General features: G+C 62.8%; 2 protein-coding genes across 3 annotated transcripts; both read right to left on the bottom strand.

Moving 5' to 3' along the window:
* Positions 1–99: 99 nt before the first annotated feature.
* Positions 100–7,226, bottom strand: POLD2 (DNA polymerase delta 2, accessory subunit). 2 transcript variants are annotated; one of them, XM_045828819.1, is made up of 12 exons: positions 7,116–7,226; positions 6,568–6,631; positions 5,741–6,010; positions 3,001–3,122; positions 2,684–2,807; positions 2,314–2,428; positions 1,973–2,171; positions 1,675–1,755; positions 1,366–1,523; positions 1,033–1,160; positions 717–818; positions 100–357 (listed from the first exon to the last, which is right to left on the bottom strand). In XM_045828819.1, exons 3-12 carry the CDS (start codon positions 5,958–5,960, stop codon positions 197–199), a joined length of 1,410 nt encoding a protein of 469 aa, XP_045684775.1. In that variant the 5' UTR covers positions 5,961–6,010; positions 6,568–6,631; positions 7,116–7,226; the 3' UTR covers positions 100–196. The 2 variants fall into 2 exon arrangements, with proteins under 2 accessions (XP_045684775.1, XP_045684773.1); XM_045828817.1 differs by lacking the exon at positions 7,116–7,226 and adding an exon at positions 6,714–7,109.
* A 7,670-nt stretch (positions 7,227–14,896) lies between these two features.
* Positions 14,897–17,110, bottom strand: MYL7 (myosin light chain 7). The gene is made up of 7 exons (XM_045828322.1): positions 17,075–17,110; positions 16,747–16,860; positions 16,527–16,602; positions 16,199–16,303; positions 15,721–15,799; positions 15,524–15,572; positions 14,897–15,041 (listed from the first exon to the last, which is right to left on the bottom strand). The coding sequence occupies exons 1-7, from the start codon at positions 17,075–17,077 to the stop codon at positions 14,940–14,942; spliced, it is 528 nt and encodes a 175-aa protein (XP_045684278.1). The 5' UTR covers positions 17,078–17,110; the 3' UTR covers positions 14,897–14,939.
* Between the last annotated feature and the right edge of the window lie 1,265 nt (positions 17,111–18,375).

Genomic DNA, 18,375 nt, shown 5'->3' on the forward strand with positions numbered 1-18,375 from the left:
TAAGGGCAGCAGGAGGGATCCCTAAGCCATGGGGTCTCCCTCCACGGGAGGGCCCAGCCCCAGCCCCAGGTCCACCCCGCCCAGCAGATCAACACCAGCTCGGGGTCAGGCTTTATTTATTCACCAAGACGAGCTGCCTCGGTGCTGATGCAGCAGGAACAGGGGCAGGGCCCTCCAGACAGGCTGCCCTCCTGGCTCAGGGGCCCAGGCCCAGGCCTCCCAGGTCATCGTCCTCGGCCCCAAAGCCCGAGAAGCTGATGGGCTGGCAGGCCAGGCTGCGCAGGTTCACGAGGCAGGCGGTCTGTGTGGCGCTGAAGTCCGGCACGGCCACCAGCAGCACCGTCTGGTCCTCAGGGCCTGCGAGGGAGTCACGTGGGGACCCACTTCAGGTTCCGGGTGAGCCCTGATGCAGAGGGGAGTCACCCAAGTACCCAGGAGTAAACACCGTGGGCCTGTCGACCACACAGCTCCTTTGGACCAGATGGCAAGGGCTGAGGACACCACAGAGGTCAAAGTCCAAGGTGACACTGACCAGAGGTGCGCTGACCCCACCACACAGGTGCGGGCGCCGCCAGCCCCTGGCCAGCACACTCAGAACACCGGCGCCAGCTGGGCCTGGGCTCCAGCGCGGGCTGTCTTCTCGGGGAGCCTTGTTCCGGCTGAGAGCAAGTCCCTTGTACCGGTGCAGGCTGGGGCCCCCAGAAGACAACACTCACCTCGGATGATTTTGGAGCCAAAGCTGGGGGTGTTGCCGCAGAAGTAGACGTGCGGGCACTCCGGGAAGATGAACGGGTCGGTTTTGTAGAAAGGGTAGCAGCCTGGGGAGGAGGCCCGAGGCTGAGCGCAGGGCTGCGACTCCGGGCGGCGACTCCGGGCGGCTTCCGGAGCAGCATCAGGCCCCGAGGGTTTCCCCCGGAGAGCCCTGCCAGGCCTGGCGTGCCAGCCCGCGCCGAGCACCCTCCACGCACCACGGGGACCGGCGGCCGCCCTGCTCTCGGGTCCCACCCCAGGTGGCAGGGCCCCGTCCATTACCCAGTGTGTCGGGGGCTGTGGGGCTGATGTGACGGACCCGCAGGGTCCACTCCAGGATTTCCAAGTGATCCTCCATGCTGCTGTAGCGGAAAATGTCACTCACATTCTGTCCCGCCGTGCCCAGGAACCTGCAAGGCAAGGCAAGCTAACCGCTAGCCCGGGGGGGCTGACACCCCCACTCCTCCCACGCCAGCCGGGAGCGCACCTGGCACTCTTGGTGGGGGTGTCCCCAGCCACCCCGAGACAGAGGCCACCTGAGGTGGGTAACTCTGCCCTCCCAGTGCACTGGGGCGAAAGGCCAGGGATCAGGGTGGAGTGTGGCCGTGCTGGTACCTGACTCCGTCGATGGTGGCCTGGTAGGGGTTGGTGACCAGCTGGAGCGTGGAGTAGGCGGTGGCCAGCGGGAACATGCAGGGGTGCAGGGGCTGCTGGGGGAGCGTGTAGTTGGTCGGGTCGAACTCGCCTGGCATCACGTCCACAGGCACCGAGGCCTGCAAGGCACAGGGCAGGGGGGTCTCAGGGCCTGGTGCCCTCCACGCAGCCCCGCAGGGGCCCTCCCGTCTGCCTTCTCCCGCCTGCCTCCCGGTGCCCACCGGCAGCCTTGCCGTGCCCAGCCCCGCCCTGCCAGCCCCCAGCTCTCACACTCAGCTGCAGGAGGATCTCATCTAGCATTTTGACGGCCTCCACACTGGCTGCCTGGGTTTTCTTGGTCAGGTACTTGGCCTAGGAGTAGAGCCCACGCAGGCTGTGAGACCCCAAGCAAGCGTTAGATCAAAGGGACACGGAGCCCTCCCCACGGGGGACGGAAAGCAGGACCTGAGCCAGGGTGAGCCCCAAGCAGAGGTGGCCCCAGGACGGCTGCAGGGCGCCACCCATGGGCCTGGGAGAGCCTGTGCCCGACTCAGGGGAAGGAGGGCTGCTGAGGCAGCCAGGTGCGCACCTTGTTGATGGAGTCCCTGCTCTGGGTGCTGTGGCTGAGGAGGTTCCCAGCAAGGATGACCCGGGAGATGTGGGCGGCGCCGCATTGCTCCCCCTCGTCCCCCAGCTGCCCCGTCACCACGTCCACCAGCAGCTGGGTGCCCAGCAGGCTCTCGCCCCCGCCTCCACCCAGGCCCAGACCAGACACCAGCAGCACAAACCTGCAGGAGAAGTGGGATCCTCCTGGGGGCCATGACAGCAGGTGGCACCCCCCAGGGTGGGCCACAGGGAGACACCCATGAGCCCGGCAACTGGGAGTCCCCTGGGCCACTGCAGGGATCAGGGACCCCAGCACCCGCTCACCTGTCCAGGTCGAGGGGTGGCGCAGGCGTCTGAGAAGCCAGCCCTGCGAAGCAGTGGTCCTCCACCAGGAACTTGCCGTCGTCTCCCACGGCACCCAGCACGGCCAGCACCGTCCCTGGAAACAGCAGCATCAGGCCCCGGAAGGGAGCCCAAGGGACCACCTCTGTGGCCACCCGAACGGCAAAGCCCGCCAGTTCTCTGCCGTGCCGGAGAAGTCCCACTCAGGACCCGCTCCCAGGATCACTGCCTTCGGGCAGAGGAGGAAGGACTGACACCTTCCCGGGTCTCACCCGCTGCCTGTGCCCAAACCCAGGGCTCCAGGAATGCAGGTGTGCGCCAGCACCAAGATACCTGCGCCGCCCCTCCCCACCTGTGACCAGCTTGGACACATCGATGGTGCCTTCCAGTTTGATGCGCTGCAGTTCATCTTCCAAGACCAGCTCGTCATCTGGGTGGATGTACTTGCTCCGGGGAGGCTGGGGGAGCAGGTTGTGCTGGAACACAGGGGTGAGAGGTGGTCTTGAAGCCAGAGCCCTCCAGGGCTCAGTGCCACCTCAGCGAGAGGGCCCCATGGCGCAGCCCCCCGTGGGCAGAGGCCCGGCCCCAAATCCTGGGTCTCAGGCAAGTGGCCCATCGGCGTCCCCAGGGACATATTCTGGAGGAGGCCCCCGTAGGCTGCGGCCTCACCTCCTCGCTGACCTCCCGCAGGATGGAGGGCTGGAGCGGCATGGCCTTGAAGAGCGTCCCCACCACACAGCACTTCTCCCCAGGCTGCAGCTCGCACAGTTTCTTTACGTGGACGCCACCACCTGGGCACAGGGACTGGAGCTCAGAGACCACTCCTGCCCCCAGCCCCAGGGCACCGACACAGGGCTCACCATGCACGGCAGCCCGGCAGCCCTGTTTCTGCTGGGGGGAGAGACCACCGAGGGCAAGGACCCCCTGGACCTAAAGGATCCCTCGGCCCCAGGAGGACTGGGCCCTCGGGATGTGGATGGGCCTTGGATGGGTCCTTCTGAGAGAGGCAGACACACAGAGAAGGCGACAGAAGGACAGTGCCAAGACCGCAGTGATGTGGCCCCAAGCCCGGGACACCGGTGGTCACCAGGAGCTGGAAGAGGCGGAGGGGACCCTCCCCTGGAGCCTTCGAGGGGGTGCAGCCCTGCCGACACCGGCATTTCAGACTTCTGCCTCCGCAGCTGGGGGAGAATCAGCGTCTGCACTACCATGCCCAGTCTGTGGCTGTCGTTACCGCAGCCACGGGAAACTAACAGAGTATTCCCTCCCTCGCAGCTCAGTTACCCCCCTGGTTCTTGGAAAGAAAGATCTGCTGAGTCTCGACATAGCCTGTCCTGAAAATATGACAAGTTCCTTTAAGGGTTTGGATTCTTCCAAGCACCCCACAAATGATACGTTCTCTGAAAACAGATCCCTCAAAATCAAACTACACACCCCCACCCACCCCATCCTGCTCCCTGTGGAGCTGGAGTGCCTAGGGCCGGGGCCACCATGGGGGAAGCACTAGGGATGCATGAGAACAAGGCTGGTCCTCAGGGGTCGCCGAGGCAAGGAGGAGGGTGCGAGTTCCTGAGGGCCCGTGGCTTCGCCAGACCCCTTCTTCCTGCCCGGAATAACCAAGAACGTGCCGCAGGCCTGCACCAGGGGAGCAGAGAAGAGTAACTCAGAACAAGACGAGGACGGCGCCAGCACCGGACACTGATGCCAGGTGCCAACGGGAACCAGAGACCTCGAAGCCACCGCGTCCAAGCCTGCGCTCAGCCCTAGGCGGCCGTGCCCAGTACTGCCCGGAGCTCCCTCGGCCCTGACAACGCGTCAGAGCAGAAGCTACTGCCCCACCATGTGGTTGGGGAAAGTGATGAAGTGACGTGTCCTGAGCGCCAGGCAGAGCCACACAGCCCTGTGCTGAGGGCCGGACGTCTGTCCTTCCAGGTGCGTGTGGGCACCAGTGTCCACTGGAGGGGGAGACCACAATGATAAATGAGGGATCAGCCACTGTGACAAGTGCCACAAACAAGCAGCAGCTAAGACAGAAGACGTGGAGAAGGCCCTGACGGCCAAGGTGGCCCCTTGGAACGCATGGCATTTAAGTTGGAGCCCCGAGGGAGCAAGCTGGGCAAAGGGGAAGCCATGGGCAAGGAAGGGCCGGTGCATCCAGGAAACACAGGAACACAGGGCAAGCTGCGACTCGGGCTGAGCTCTGGTGGGGACCTGTGGTGGCACCAGGAGTCGCAGGGAGGTGTCGGGGGTGGGGCCAGCATCAGCAGCCAGGCGGATGAGTGAGACGCTGTCAGCCAAGGCCCCATTCGTCGGGGCCACTGTCAGAGCTCCTGATCGCAGGCTGTGAGCAGAACAAAAGGGCCGATTCCATCTCTGGGGAGTCCTGTCACCAGCAACATGGCTGGAGGAGAAATCTGGTACCAGAGAGGGCGCTGCTATAAAGCATCTAAAAGGCGGCAGCAACACTGGGCCCGAGGAGGGTGTCCCTGGGGCTTCCAGGAAAGTGAGGAAAAGGCCACTGAGAGCCAGAGGAAGGAGCCCCTTCGCAGGCAGTAAAAGAAACAGAAATTGTCCTTAGGGGATGTGATGAACCTGGAAGACCCAGACCCGGTGTTCTCTGGCTGCCAGTTGTCCTGGGGGATGGGCTTGGGCACCCAGGCTTCCAAAGCCTTCCAGCTGGGCCAGGTGCAGCCAGGGCTGAGACCCTGGAGCCTGGTGCTGGCAGCAGCAAAAATGAGTGAGAGAGAGGGTCTCACCTACACAGTTTGAGTTTAGAAACATTAACAGATTGATTGAAAACAACATGGAAAGCCACTCTATGAACAGCAAGAATGGGGTAATGCAGCATCGCCCAAAAGTTGAAGGTGGGGCCATGCTTCACCACAAAGGATAACTTTACTGCAGGAGAGATCACCAAGGAGGAAAGTGTTAAAAAAAAAAAAAAAGATTCGCATTGCCCAGGCCACGTACTTAGGAAAGACAGAAGAGCCCGAAGGACAGGAGGTCCACGCCCCGCAACACGGGAGGCTGGGCGGACAAGTGCAGATGTCAGCGCGCCCGGTCCCCTCCAACCAGGCTCGGCTCCAGGAGCCGTGCCTGGCCTGCCACGTGGGGGTCCACTGCGTGTAAGCTGAGGAAGGACGTTTCCCTGTGAAATATTACTGCTGCCGCCAGAACTGAGCCCTGCCTTGCCCCAGCCACTGGACCATGCGTAACTTCAAACCCACCAATTCCTTCATTTAATCCTCCTCACTACTGAAGGGGAGACTGAAGCTTAAAGAAGTTAGTCTCCCCGAGGTTACTGGAGAGTGGGGTAAATGAGTTCCACCAGGCACTCAGACATTTCTAAAACACCCAGGTACCTTCTGGGCTGGTGGGGAGGACGCACTTTCCCACCCGGGCCACTTACCCCACTGCTGCTGGGCCCGGGCCACTAGGAAGGGCCTCATTTGGATGAGGCGGGTGGCATAGATGTGGGCGTACTGCCGGCTGAAGCTGCGTTCCCCCAGCCGGAAGGGCTGCGAGGCGTTGGTGTACGTCGCCACGGGCACGCGGGCGAAGGTGGCATTGCTGGCTGACGGTGGGCACAGCAGCGTGTGGGCCCTCTGGGCAGCCTGCTCAGAGAACATGGTGCACTCGGAGTCCAGACCGCTGGCCCAGGCCGAGGAGGAGGTGGTCACTGTGAGGGCACAAACGCACTAATGCAACCCCTGGCCACCCCCACACAGCCGCGCTCCTGGTGCGTCTGCACCAAGCTGACCATACGGCACCCACAGGCCACCCGGGAAGGAAGGGGAGAGCTGCAGCCCCACCAGGTGGGGGCAGAGCTGCTCCCAGGAATCAGCTGTGTTAGATACCAAGGTCCCACCCTGCAGTGTCTTCCAAAGAGGGAGAAAAAGAAAGCTAGGAACACGTCTCCTACCTGGAGCTCAGGTGTCCACTGCCTGCTCCACACCTCCACCTGAGCAACTACCAAGGTCTCAGACCCACACGCCCCAAATGAATTAGTTCCTTAACTGCCCCATCCACCCGCTCCATCTCAGGCCATGAGGCCAGATATACCTACCCCAAATTAGCTCATTACTAAATGGTAAGAATAAAACAAATGTCAGTCCTCTGCTCAGAACTCCCCAAAGATTTCCCATTTCACTGAGATCGCCCCACCGGTCCTGCCCTTAGGTCTCCCGCACGACGACCCATCGAGTGGCTCACTCTCCCTCTTTGCTCACATCTCACCTTCTGCAGCTGCAACTCTAACTCACACTCTGCTTCTTCAAGGTTTGTTTTTCCTGGTATTCACCTGCGAACAAACGGTGCGTTTTAAGTTTACTGTCTGCGTGCTCGACGTGAACACAGGCTCCGGGGCAGCAGACGCGTCTGACCTCGTCCCAGCAGAAGCCCCAGCCCCTGAAGCGTGCTGCAGGCGTTGACTCCCAGCGGGCTCCCCAGGGCGCGCGAAGAGTGGCCCCGCCACGCACAGGCCCAGAGCGGGCCCCACACCGCTCCGCTTCCTCTCACTACAGCTATGGGCGACTTGTGCCCGACTTCTACCGGGCCGATCTGGGGCGGAACCTGAATCTGAAACTCTCAGACCAAACCCGCAGACTCGGGGGCTGCACCCCGGCCGCAGTGCCGGATGGAGCCCCGCCGCCCCCCACCGCCCCACGGCTGGCGCCTCGGGAAAACAGCAGAAACTCCGCGAGACGACGCTCGGCCCGCGGGACACTCAGAGACCCGGGCCCACCAGTCCCCACGCCGCTTCAGCCACCCAAGACACCTCTCACCTCGCCGCGCGCCGCATCCACCAATCTGCGCGCCCCACCCGCCTATCGCTGCATTCCGCCAATCGCCGGGTGCCCCTCTGTGTCCATCACGGCGGGACTCGCCCACTGCCGCGCGCCGCACCAGCTGATCGGCGCGCCCCGCCCGCCTATGATCGCCTCCCGCCAAGCACGCGCACCGCCCTCCACCGTCGCATTCCTCCAATCAGTGCGCTCCACCCTACTCAGTGCCTTACGCTTAGTCCCCGAGAGTTGCGCATGCGCGAAGCCAAGCGCCCGTCCCCGGGACAACCAGGGACGGGCCGGTGGCGGGATCTGTGTGCTTGCGTGGGCGTCGACCACACTCTCCGTTGTGCTAGTGCCTTCGGGCTGGTCGCCACGCAAACCCAGGACCCTCTGGGCTCCAGACTCTGTGGCGGCCGCCGGTGCTGACCCTAGAGAGGGAGCCCTGAGTCCGCAGGCTGCTCACTGGGGGAGCCGGTGATCCGCACAGGGCCTAGGCGGGCCGGGCCGGGACCGCGGAGTGGGGCGGTCCGGGCGGCGGAAGGCCCTCCGCACCGGCTATAGCCCTGCCAGCCTCCGCGTGCGCGTCCCAGCCCAATCCTCACCTCCCTTGTTGTCCGTACCGTTTCCCACCGCCAGCGTCCTCCCGGCCGCCTCGCTGTGGGTGCCTTTCCCATCTCCACGGACCTGCTGGTTCCTGAGCGAACAGGGCCTTTCCCGGGAAGCCTGGCGCCATTCCCACCACGCCCTCCCCTCATTCCCAGCCCCATCTCTACAAAGTGGACAATGACAACGGATAACACATGAAAACCCTTGGCGTAGACCTGACATTGTCCTGAGTTCTTGGCACATTAATTCGTCTAATCCTCAAATAACCTTTTGATAATGAGGAAACTGAGCCACGGAGAGGCCACACAGCTGGTGAATAACAGCTGGACTCACACCAAGGCTGCCTGACTCTATAACATGCGGTTTGGGCCTCCCCATGATCAAGGGCCCCCGGAGGTCGTCGGTTACATGCCCTCCCTGACAATGAACAAGAGATTTGTCAAACACCCGAGCAGTGGAGTCTGCGCTCCGAGGGCACGTGGGAACCACAGTGTCTGGCACAGGAGAGTCTCAGTTCAGTTACACTTTTTTGCGGGGGTGCGGTGGTGGTGCAGGCAGTGTGCTAGGAGTCCTAAGAGCAGAGCATTGTATATTTCATCCTCCCACAGCCCAGTGCGGCAGGTGGTATTATCATTTCCATTTTACAGAGTGATTCATCATGGCACAGGGTCCCGCAGCCAGGAAGCTGGGGCCCAGAGCTCAGATGTGGAGCTGGAGCTATGCAGCCCCTCCAGGCGCTCTGCTGCTGGCAGGCCTATGTCGGGCACACAGCCACATCGGGCACCGCTGGGGGCTGCTCGAGGGCAGGGAGGCGAAGTGTCCTCTGTGCTGCACGGGGCCTAACACCACACCTCTGCTAACCCTCTTCGCTTTGCCGTCAGCAAGGATGGAAAGTCTGTCTACGTGTTAACTTTCCCAGTCTCCCTGGCAGCCATGTGTGCTGATGAGATCAGATCTGGCACAGACCGGAGAAGTCTGGCAGCACTGGGGGGCTGGGCTTCTGAGAAATAGGCTTTTGTGATAAAAGGGAGGGGCACAGCCGGCTGCCTGTCCACGTGTCACTGTCGTGCCCTCGAGAGAGTCCCAGAGACGCTGCCGGAGGGCAGCTCAGCCACTGGACCAAGACCAGCACCTGCTTGCTTCTTATTTCACAGCAAAAAGTGAACCCCATCTGCTTTCTCCACTCTGGGTTTTCTGAACATGAAACCAAAGACATTCTGAAATGAAACATGTATGTAGGTGCACGAAAGGGCAAAGGGCTCCCAGGAGGCTTAGCAGAAGTGGTACCTCTGGGACTGGGCCCCTCAAAGTAGGTGCAAGGGCTGGGTGGGTCCTCTGTGATGCTCCCTCGTGTGATTTCATTTTACATGTTTTTGTTGTGTAAAGTGTGCAATGCAAGAGCCACCATCTTAACCGTTTTTGAAGTGTATGGTTTGTTGACATTAAGTACGTTCGCATAGTTCTGCACCAGAACTTTTTTATTTTCCAAACTGAATCTCATTAAATGCTAACGCCCCTGTTAACCTCTAATCTACTTTTTAAAAAACTTTTCAAAAAAATTTTAAAAGGTTTTATTTATTTGTTTTCTAGAGAAAGGAGGAAGAAAGGGAGAAATAGGGTGAGACGCCCCTCGGTGGCCTCTCACACCCCCCAACTGGGAATCAAACCAGAGACCTTTTGGTTTGCAGACCGACACTCAACCCACGGAGCCACACCAGGCAGGGCTAATGTGCTTTCTGCCTCTATGAACTAGTCTCTTCCAGGGACCTTCTAGGGTCCTCATGTGGATGGAATCACGCAGCATTTCTTTTTCTAAATCTGGCCTATTTCACTTGGTAACTTCCAGGTGCACCTGTGCTGTGGCGTGTCTGAGAAGTTCCACTCCCCTTCAGGATGAGTCATACTCCGTTGTGTGCGGACACCGGTTGATGCTGCACCTGTCAGCGGGCACTTCGGCGAATGGCGCTGCTGTGCGCACGGTGCACAGACACCGCTCAAGGCCCTGCTTGTCTTTCTCTCGCACGTGTGCCGAGAGCGGGATTGCTGGACGGACTAGCGACACTGTGTGGGACCTCAGGAGGACCTGCCGTACCATTCCCCACAGTGGCTGCACTGTTTTACACTCCCACCTCCGAGGCCGAGGGCTCCCATTTCCCCGTGTCCTCACCAGTGCATGCCGTTTTCTGAGTTTTTAAACAGCGGCCGTCCCAGTGGGTGTGCGGTGGTATCTCCCTGTGGCTTTGACTTGCGTTTCCCTGGTGATTAGCGATGCTGAGCATCTTTGCATGATTTGCTGGCCATTTGTAAATATTTGAAGAAATTTTCATTTAAATGCTTTGCCCATTTCTTAATTGGGCTGTGTTTTGTTATTGAGTTTTAGGAGCACTTTATCTATCCTAGATATTAATCCCTTATCAGATCTGTGATTTATAATGTTTTTTTCCCATTCCATTGTGTTCTATCCAAGAAATCATAGCTTTCCTGCTATGATTTCTTCTAAGAGTTTTATTGTTTTAGCTCTTAGGTTTAGGTCCATTTTGAGTTAATTTTTGCATATGGTTTTAGAGAAGGGTCCAACTTTCTTCTTTTGCATGTTGGATACCTGTTGTTTCTTTCACAGGCCAAATGGTAAACTTGTGAATTTAGCATGAAGTGAAGGGAAGTCATCATCATCACTGAAACATTTATTGCACACTTACCTGTGAGAGGGAGGGAGCAGGAGTGGGCCTGTGGGGGGGCAGGTGGGGGCGCCAATGCAGCAGGCCACAGCAGAAGAGAGGCTGGTTTGAACTGGCATGGTGGGTAGGATGAGGTCACGCCACAGAGAGAGAGGTTGGGGGCAGGGGGCCAGGGTAGTCCAGGAGCCTCCTTGGAGCAAGATGGGGTGGGGGTGGGGGGATGAACCACCACTAGCGAGCATGGAGGTGGAGGCCTGCCTGCTCAGGGAATCTGGGAGCAGGGTGGGGCTTCCGAAAGACAGGCTGCTTTGAGTGCTTCTTTGGTCTCAGGACACAGTGGCCTGAGGACCAGAGGGTGGCCATCCTCGTGGCTGTGTGGGACGAGGCTTGAAATGACTCCTGGGCCCTGCAGTCGGGCAGCCCCCGCTGCAGCACAATGGTGGCTGAAGGGCAGGTGTGCCCTGGTTGTGGCCTCCTTAAGTAAAGGTGGGGTTAGTTGGGTTTTGGGAGCTCACAGAATTGGGGAGTCAGAGAGCTGGGATTGGGGGCGATGGGAACTACGGGAGGGAAAAGGAGCAGGGAGCACAGCGATGACCTCCTGCCTGGGATTCTCTGACCTGACGCCAGGCCTGGGGTGGGCGCCCTCAGCACTCCCTCTCCCTCCAATTACTGGCTCACGCATCCTGCAGAGGGGACCCAGCTGGCGGGGCCAGGTGCCAAAGGCCTTCCATGTGGCTGCGGTCTGAGCCCTGGGCCTCTGCAGGGATGGTTACCAAGAACTCCCTCCACCCCCAGATCAGCACAGGCCAAGAGCCCCATGGGACTCAGTGCTATTGGAAAGGGGGCAGGTGCGGGGCTGGTACAATGGCCCCTGTTCACTACAAGCTCCTCCTTGTGGGATGGAAACAGAAAGCTGTAGGAATGGTCCTGGGCCAGGCCAGTAGCTGTTGTCCAGGCTGTGGAGGTCCCTTTGGAAGTGACACAGGTGAGAGCAAGCCAGGTAAAGCTGGCTTGGAAGATGGCCCCCAGACCAGGCCTGAGGCAAGAGCCTGTATGTCTTGATCTAAAGTCACAGAAACCAACCAGAGGTGATGTAGCAAAGAGTGGGTTTCATTACAAGAGTGCAGGCAGGAAGGGCGGCCCGTCCCCGTCTGTCACTGGCTCTCCGGCCTGTGCCTCTGCTCCCCTCCTCTCCCTCCCCTCCCTGCCTCTGTCCACCACAGACCTGCTGCCTCTGTTCTGTGTCCCTCCGGGAGCAGCGGCCCCCCCAGCGCAGTCCCCTGTGGCCTGAGGCAGGGGGTCCCCCCTCTCAAGGCTGCCACTGCTGGACCCTGGAGGTGTTGCAGGCAGGGGGGCCTCGGCTCGCCAGCGGTTCTGACCCGGCGGGAGCTGGCTGTGGGCCGGTGCCTGGCAGGTCCTGGGAGAGGGTGGGGGAGGTGTTGCTGACCTCAGAGCGCAGGCAGGGCTGATAAGATTCTATTTTGGAGCCCTGTGGCTTGCACGTCAGCAGCCTGTCCCTGTGGGGATGCTCCACAGGCAGCAGGAGGGCCGGGGGAGGTCAGAGGCTGCTCAGTTCCTGGGGTGCAGAGAGGGCGATGAAGGGCAGAGCAAGGAAGGGGGGACAGACCACAGCCACGCCTCCTGCCCCCTCCCTCCGTGCTAGCACCTGAGGGGCAAGGCCCACGGCCCACTCCTGGTCCGCACGCAGAGCCTCCTGGTCCCAGCTCCAGAAGGCTGGGGGCCCCCGATGCCCCCATCACTCACTAGGTGGCGCTGTGCTAGAGGGCACACCGAGCACCTCCCGCCCTGAGGTGTCCCCTCGGTGGTGCACACGGCTGTGGCTCCGGGGGCTGTGCCGCCTCATGATGGCCCCTGCCGCACTCAGGGGGCCCTCACCCGCCTTTCCGCCAGGAAATTGTCGGGCCCCCTGCGTGGATGGCACTCGGACACTGTCAGGGTTACCGCTTCACCCCCATCTGACCTCTGGTCCCTCCTTCTGCGCATGTAGTCAGTGAGCTGAGTCAGTGTCCAGCAGCCGACTCTGTACCTGTCAGGTGTGCAGCTCAGCACCACCCCTGGGGGCTCAGGAGACCCCGCTGCTGCTGCCCATGCCCAGCCCAGCTGCCCCTCCCCAGGGAGGGAAACCGAGTCCAAGAGAGGGCAGGGGCTGTTCAAGGCCACCCCTGTACACAGTGAGCCCCCGGGGGCCTCACCCAGCAGGAGCCCCTCCCCCCCCCCGTGTCTCCCTGCCCCCAGCCTTTCCACCAGAAGCTTCTGGAAGGCTCACAGCAAAGAAGGCGGAGTGTGTTGGCCCGTTATCTCCCAGTCTCTGCCGCATTCCTGCGGAGCAGCGCGGAGCAGAGCGCCAGCACTGCCATCTCCCAGACCCTCCCCGACCCGGGCGTTCAGCCTCCGCCTGTGCCGGAGACAGACCCACCCAGGGTGGGCGGCGGGGGTGGTGACAGCGCTCGGACCCGGAGGAGGGTGCGGAGCCCAGGTCCCTCCCGCCGGGGGCGGCCCCAGAGCCGTCTTCACTTTCATGGGTGGTGGTGCCGCACGTTCGCCCCGCGGGGACGGGGGTGGGGGCGGGGCCGGGCCGGGGCTGAAGGGGTTTCAGGACCGAATCCGAAAACACCACCGAGGAGCTGTGCGAGGCCCCCACGCCCCCAGCCCAGTGGCCCGCTGAGGCTCTGGTGGGAGGGAGCTTTGGCTGTGCTGGGCCGGCAATTAAAACAGAAGACCTCTCCACAAAAGTAATTGGAAAGAAAACAGATTTATTGCTGAGCAAGCACTAAGCCGGAAGTCGGTGCTCCTCACAAAGCAGCGGGGGGAACAGTCAGGTGCCCTCGCCCGGCTGCTCTCCAGAGGACCCGGCCTGGCCCTGCAGGGCACCCCCACAGGCCTCTGCCTCCCCCCCTGGGTGGGCGCGTTGCCCCACCGGGAGGAGAACAGACTTCTCACACCTGTGCCACTGCCTCGGGCCGGGACCTAGGCCCCTGCCTCCCACGAAACCCGGAGACGGGAGACGCATCGGGACCTCCCTTCAGAGCGATGGCCCCTCGGCCCGGCCGGTCCCCAGGACCCCTCCTGGAATGCAAAACTTGCAAGAGGCTCACTGGGCTTTTAAACAGATGTACACAAAAAGAGGCAGGGAAAGGATGTGAGATCACAAGTTTTCTAAAGGAAGCGCTCTAAGAAAATGGAGGGGAAAAAAGTGTTTCCTTTTTCGTGCCAGGGAGGATTAACCTTTTCTTATGTCCAGTTTGCACCTGCCGCTGCAGCCATCTCCACCTGCCTGGCTAGAGGGCCGTTCTGAGCCTGAGCGACTAACCCTGTTCCCCAGCACCTCCTGAGCTTCTGCATCATCAGTAGCCCCTGCTCCAGGCCTGTGCTGCCGCTGGGGGCCCCAGCCTCTGCGTCCAAGGTCTGCAGGGTGTTGGGCTGGGCAGGGGTTTGGGCTGGAGCCTGGGGTGGGATGGTGGTTCTCTGCAAACCTCCCGGGCTGAACTCCTCCTGGAGCCCTGTCAGAGAAGGAGGCCAAGGGCGAGAGCCCAAGAAAGGTCCTCCAGGAGCCCCGGGGGACTCGGACACGGTCCCAGGGAGGGCCATGGGCTCCGACACCTGCTCAGGGACTCCAGGTGGGCGTGTAGGGGGGTTCTCTGGACCGAGACCCAGGCAGCAGCTCCGTGGCTTTTGTGATCACTAATGAGCAATAAAAAGATAACCTCAAAAGGCAGTGTCAATGCAGTCACTAAAACCACCAAGTCCCACACACACACACAAAATGAAAACTGAGCCCCTCTCCCCATGGGAAGGCCGTTTCCCTGCTGGCCTCCAGGAGAGGGTACAGTCAGCTCTACCGGGGGGGGGGGGGGTTGGACGGAGGGCAGGACCCTCGCTCAGTGGTCCCTGTGCCCACGAGGACTCTGGGGGACTCTGTGTGCTTCCTCCTCCCCACGGGCACTCGGGAGGCTCCTCGGCCCTCCAGTGCCCAGATGGGGGCCTGCCCCGCAGCCCCCGTTCTGCAGGTGAGGTGGGGGACAAGGGCCCTGCCATCGTCCTAGGCCAGAACCCCTCCCTCTCTGCAACCACCTGCCCCTTAACAGAGCCTGCAGCCAGTGCCCCAGCACTTGCCCTGCAGGGAGGGGCCCCGCCTGCATTTCCAAGGTAAAGTCTGGTTGTGTTTTCAGACGGGTTCCTCGGTGCCTTTCACTGGCCCAGCACACGCTGCGCATGTGCCGAGATGGGGCTGCGTGGTCGGGGGTCCCAGGAGGGCAGAGCTGGCAGAGCCCCACCGAACGCTGGCTGCCTTGGGCCCAGGGAGGTGCAGCGAGCCCCCGTTCCTTCCGGAGGCCGGCCTTGGGCAGGGGGCCCACCCTCTCAGGGCGCAGTGCCCCCAGGGGTCAGCTGGGGAGAACCGAGGTGCTGGCAGCTCCCCCTGCCAGCCCGCACCCCGTCAGTCACAGAGAGGCCACCACGCAGGGCTCCTTGGAAACCGGGTTTATTGGGGTGGTGGGAGTGGTCTCCCCACAGCCCCTCACTCCTCCTTCTCGTCCCCGTGGGTGATGACGTAGCACAGGGACTTGTAGTCGATGTCGCCGGCCAGGTCCACGGGCGTCAGGGCGAACATCTGCTCCACCTGGGCGGCACCGAGGGAAGCACAGCCGGCGAGTCCTGTGAGCCTCGTCCACCCTCGGGGACTGTGCCCCAGTCCTCCGTGCCCTGGTCCTCGGCCTCGCCAGGCCCCAGCCCACATCTCTGCGTGGACCTTCCTTTGTCATCTGACTCTGGGCGGCCCGGGGAGCAGGTCGAAGGGCCCACCCTGGCCCAGATGCCCCTCCCTTCTGTGTGCCACCCCAACCCCCCCAACCCCGAGGGACGGCTGTCCCTCTCGGCGCCACAGGTGCCGCTGGCTCTCACCCCCAGGCCTCGGGGCACAGGCGGCTCTTCAGCCTGGCACCCCTCCTCCCCTGTTGACTCCATACCCTTCACCCCCCCGGGTCTCCCCTGAAACCGCACCTCCCGCAGAGAGCTGGGCTCTGAGCCCAGGGGGACGGGTCCCTGGGGCCTCCCCAGTGCCCTGCAGGCTGCGCACCCCACGGAGGGGCCAGGGACCCTCACCTCGGCCTGAGAGAACTTGTCTGCCTGCGTCAGGAGGAGCTGCTTGAACCTGGGGAGTGAGGAGCAATGGGGAGAGGCTGGGCGTGGCCGTGCGGGGCAGGGATGAAGGCTCACGTGGCCCAGGTGGCCACGGCCCACCGTCCGCAGGGGCCCACCATCCGCAGGGGCCCCCCACCGCCTGGCCAGCTCGTACTCACTCGTCCTTGTTCACCACGCCCTTGCCGCTGGGGTCGAACATTCGGAAGGCGCTGAGGATGGCTTCCTCGGGGTCTGTCCCTGTGCGGCCAAGGGAGCAGGTGAGCACCCGTGCCCCAGCCTCCAGGGCACCCCGGGAGGCACTGTGGGTGCAGCGGGAGCCCTCCACGTCCCAGAAGAGGCAGGAAAGGGCTTCCCTATGCAGAGCGCCCCTCGGGGCTCGGCTGGACCACAACCACCGTCCGCAGGTGCTGGGCTGTGGGCTCGGGGTTTGGGGGCGGAGGCTGAAGGCCTGCCTCCCAGCACCGACCTGGGACTCGGGGTCACTAGTGCCCACGGGACGGGAAGGTCAGCCCCACATCCTCTGGGTGGCCAAGGGACGGGTAGGGTCCGGACAAGGGCTGGGTGGGGCTCCGGTGGGTCCAGGCGGGGCTCAAGCTTGCTGTCCAACCGGAGGATCCAGGCCTGTCCCAGGCTCACCGTTGAGCTTCTCGCCGAAGAGTGTGAGGAAGACGGTGAAGTTGATGGGGCCCTTGCCCTCCTGCAGCATGGCATCCAGCTCCTCTTCCGGGACACTCACCTTCCCTGGGTTGGGGGGTGAGCGTGAGGTGGACACAGGGACCTGGGGTGTCCCCAGCAAGGCTGAGGCTGCCTCCCCTCCTTCCCAGCTGTTGGGGGGGAGGAGGTGTGGGACTTGAGACAGCCAGTGGGGAGCCGGGGAGCCGGGTGAGGTGTGGGGAGTGGAGGGGGGAAGGAGGCCTGTCCTCTCTCGGCGGGTCCCCTGGGTGGGCAGGAGGCGCAGGCTCACCCAGCTGGGAGTAGGTCTCCCGAAGGTCCGACTTGCAGATGATGCCGTCACGGTTCTGGTCGATGCAACTGAAGGCCTGCGGGGTGGACACCACGGTCCTGGGTGGGAGCAGCCCCCATCCCATCCAGGGGGTGGGTAAGGGAGCGCTGGGTGGTGGGAAAAGCAGGGCCAGGGGCCAGGACCACGGTCTGCAGGTCAGGGGGTGCGTGAGGGCGCTCACCTCCTTGAACTCCTGGATCTGGGCTTGCTCGAACATTGAAAAGACGTTGGAAGAGCCCCGCTGGGCCTGCTTGGTGGCCGCGGCCTTGCCCCGGGTCCCCGCCTTCCTGCTGGCCTGTGATGGTGTGGGTGGGACGGGTCCTTCCAGGGCTCCCCAAGGCGCCCCCATGCACACCCCAGAGCCTTCCCAGGAAAGCCAGGGCCACGGCCCCGTTCCCGCCCCTGGGGACCACCGCTCTAGGTGGGCAGGCACACAGTCGCTGCTCTGCCCGCCACCCGAAGGACATCCCCCAGGATGCCCCACTCCAGTCCCCAGGCCTGGCACTCACCATCCTCGCTCTGTGGCAGCTTGGTGGCCCAGAGGGGCCCCCAGCCCCCTTTATGTCTCGGCCTTATCACCTGCAGCACCAAATAAGGAACGGAGGAGAGGACAGACCCAAACTTGGCAGCCTGTGCCTGGGCTGGGGGAGGACAGGGCCCCACACGGATTCCAGCCACATTCCAGTGACCCTCAGGCCCCCGACACGGAGTGAATGCCCGGTGTCCACCGCCCGGGGCAGCACAGGGCTCAGGCTGCCTGCGGGCAGAGCAGACTCCTGTTCGCCTCACTCATCACCTCCATCTGCCTGTCCCCCCTGCGTGTCCGGCCCAGCCCTGCCCAGTCCGAGAGTTCCACTGGGGTACGGCCGGCCTGGGGCCACCGGGCCTGGGAGGGCAGTGGGCGGTTCTGAGGACAGCCCCTGGCCTGAGCCCGCCTGGGCCTCCCAGAGGTTTTGGTGCAGAAGCTCGGCTCTGGCCTCTGGCCCAGCTGGAGGTGGGGGGCAGCCCTGGGCTGGCTGTGACTCCAGATGGAGCCTGTGTGTGAGGCTCTTGGGGCAGGGGCCCTGCCTGGACCCCAGACGGTCCCTTGGACCCTCTCAAAAGTAGGTCATGAGCCCCTGCTCCAGGGCCCAACCACTGAGTGGGGGGCCCAGGTCACAGAAAACACCGCACCATCCGGAGCAGGAGCAGCTCTGGCTGCCCCCTGAATCCCAAGCACCGGGAGTGGCCGTGGCTGCCCCCTGCTGGACTGGGTGGGGAAGCACACACACAGCGGGGGCCCAGGGGGCCTCACCTGGCAGACCCTGCGCCCCCGTGTGGCTCCTCCTGCACACGGCTAGCGTGACAGTCACCGAGTCCACACCCTCCCCACGCAGAGAACTTCGGAAAACCGATACTATGCCCTGAACTGTGACGTAGGTACCGCGAGGAAGTCCTGTCTGCTGGCCAGTGACCGGGAGCAGCACGCATGACACACGCAGGGGAAGGAGGGCACGGCCCAGGCGGGCTGCCGGCCCAGAGTCACAGCTGGGGCTCCAGTTCCGAAGGAAACAAGTCGCTCCAGATGTGCTGGGTAGTTTCTCTCACGGGGTGTCATTTTAGGTGTGGGCTGGGGGGCCCCCTGGCTGAGACTGACCTGAGGCAGGACCAACCCCCGGAGACCAGCCCTGCCCGCAGGTGCGCTCCCTGGGCGCTCAGCGGACACTGCCCAGATGGCACCCCGTTCCAGCCCCCACAGCCTGGCCTGTCTCTCTGCACAGCCCGGCGCTGCTGGCCAGAGGAAGTGGCAGTGAGCGTCTGTGGGAATGCG

This window comes from Phyllostomus hastatus, unplaced genomic scaffold, assembly GCF_019186645.2.
Source record: "Phyllostomus hastatus isolate PE091 unplaced genomic scaffold, TTU_PhHast_1.1 phas_scaffold_78, whole genome shotgun sequence".
NCBI lineage: Eukaryota > Metazoa > Chordata > Mammalia > Chiroptera > Phyllostomidae > Phyllostomus > Phyllostomus hastatus.

Coding starts and splice junctions, on each gene's coding strand:
- POLD2 (XM_045828819.1), bottom strand. CDS start 5,960: ATGTTCTCTGAGCAGGCTGCCCAGAGGGCCCACACGCTGCTGTGCCCA. Junction 3,123..5,740: donor CCGGGCCCAGCAGCAGTGGG/GTAAGTGGCCCG, acceptor CCCTGTGCCCAG/GTGGTGGCGTCCACGTAAAG. Junction 819..1,032: donor CACAGCCCCCGACACACTGG/GTAATGGACGGG, acceptor CCTCCTCCCCAG/GCTGCTACCCTTTCTACAAA.
- MYL7 (XM_045828322.1), bottom strand. Junction 16,304..16,526: donor GGAGACCTACTCCCAGCTGG/GTGAGCCTGCGC, acceptor CCCCCAACCCAG/GGAAGGTGAGTGTCCCGGAA. Junction 15,573..15,720: donor GGCGTGGTGAACAAGGACGA/GTGAGTACGAGC, acceptor CTCACTCCCCAG/GTTCAAGCAGCTCCTCCTGA.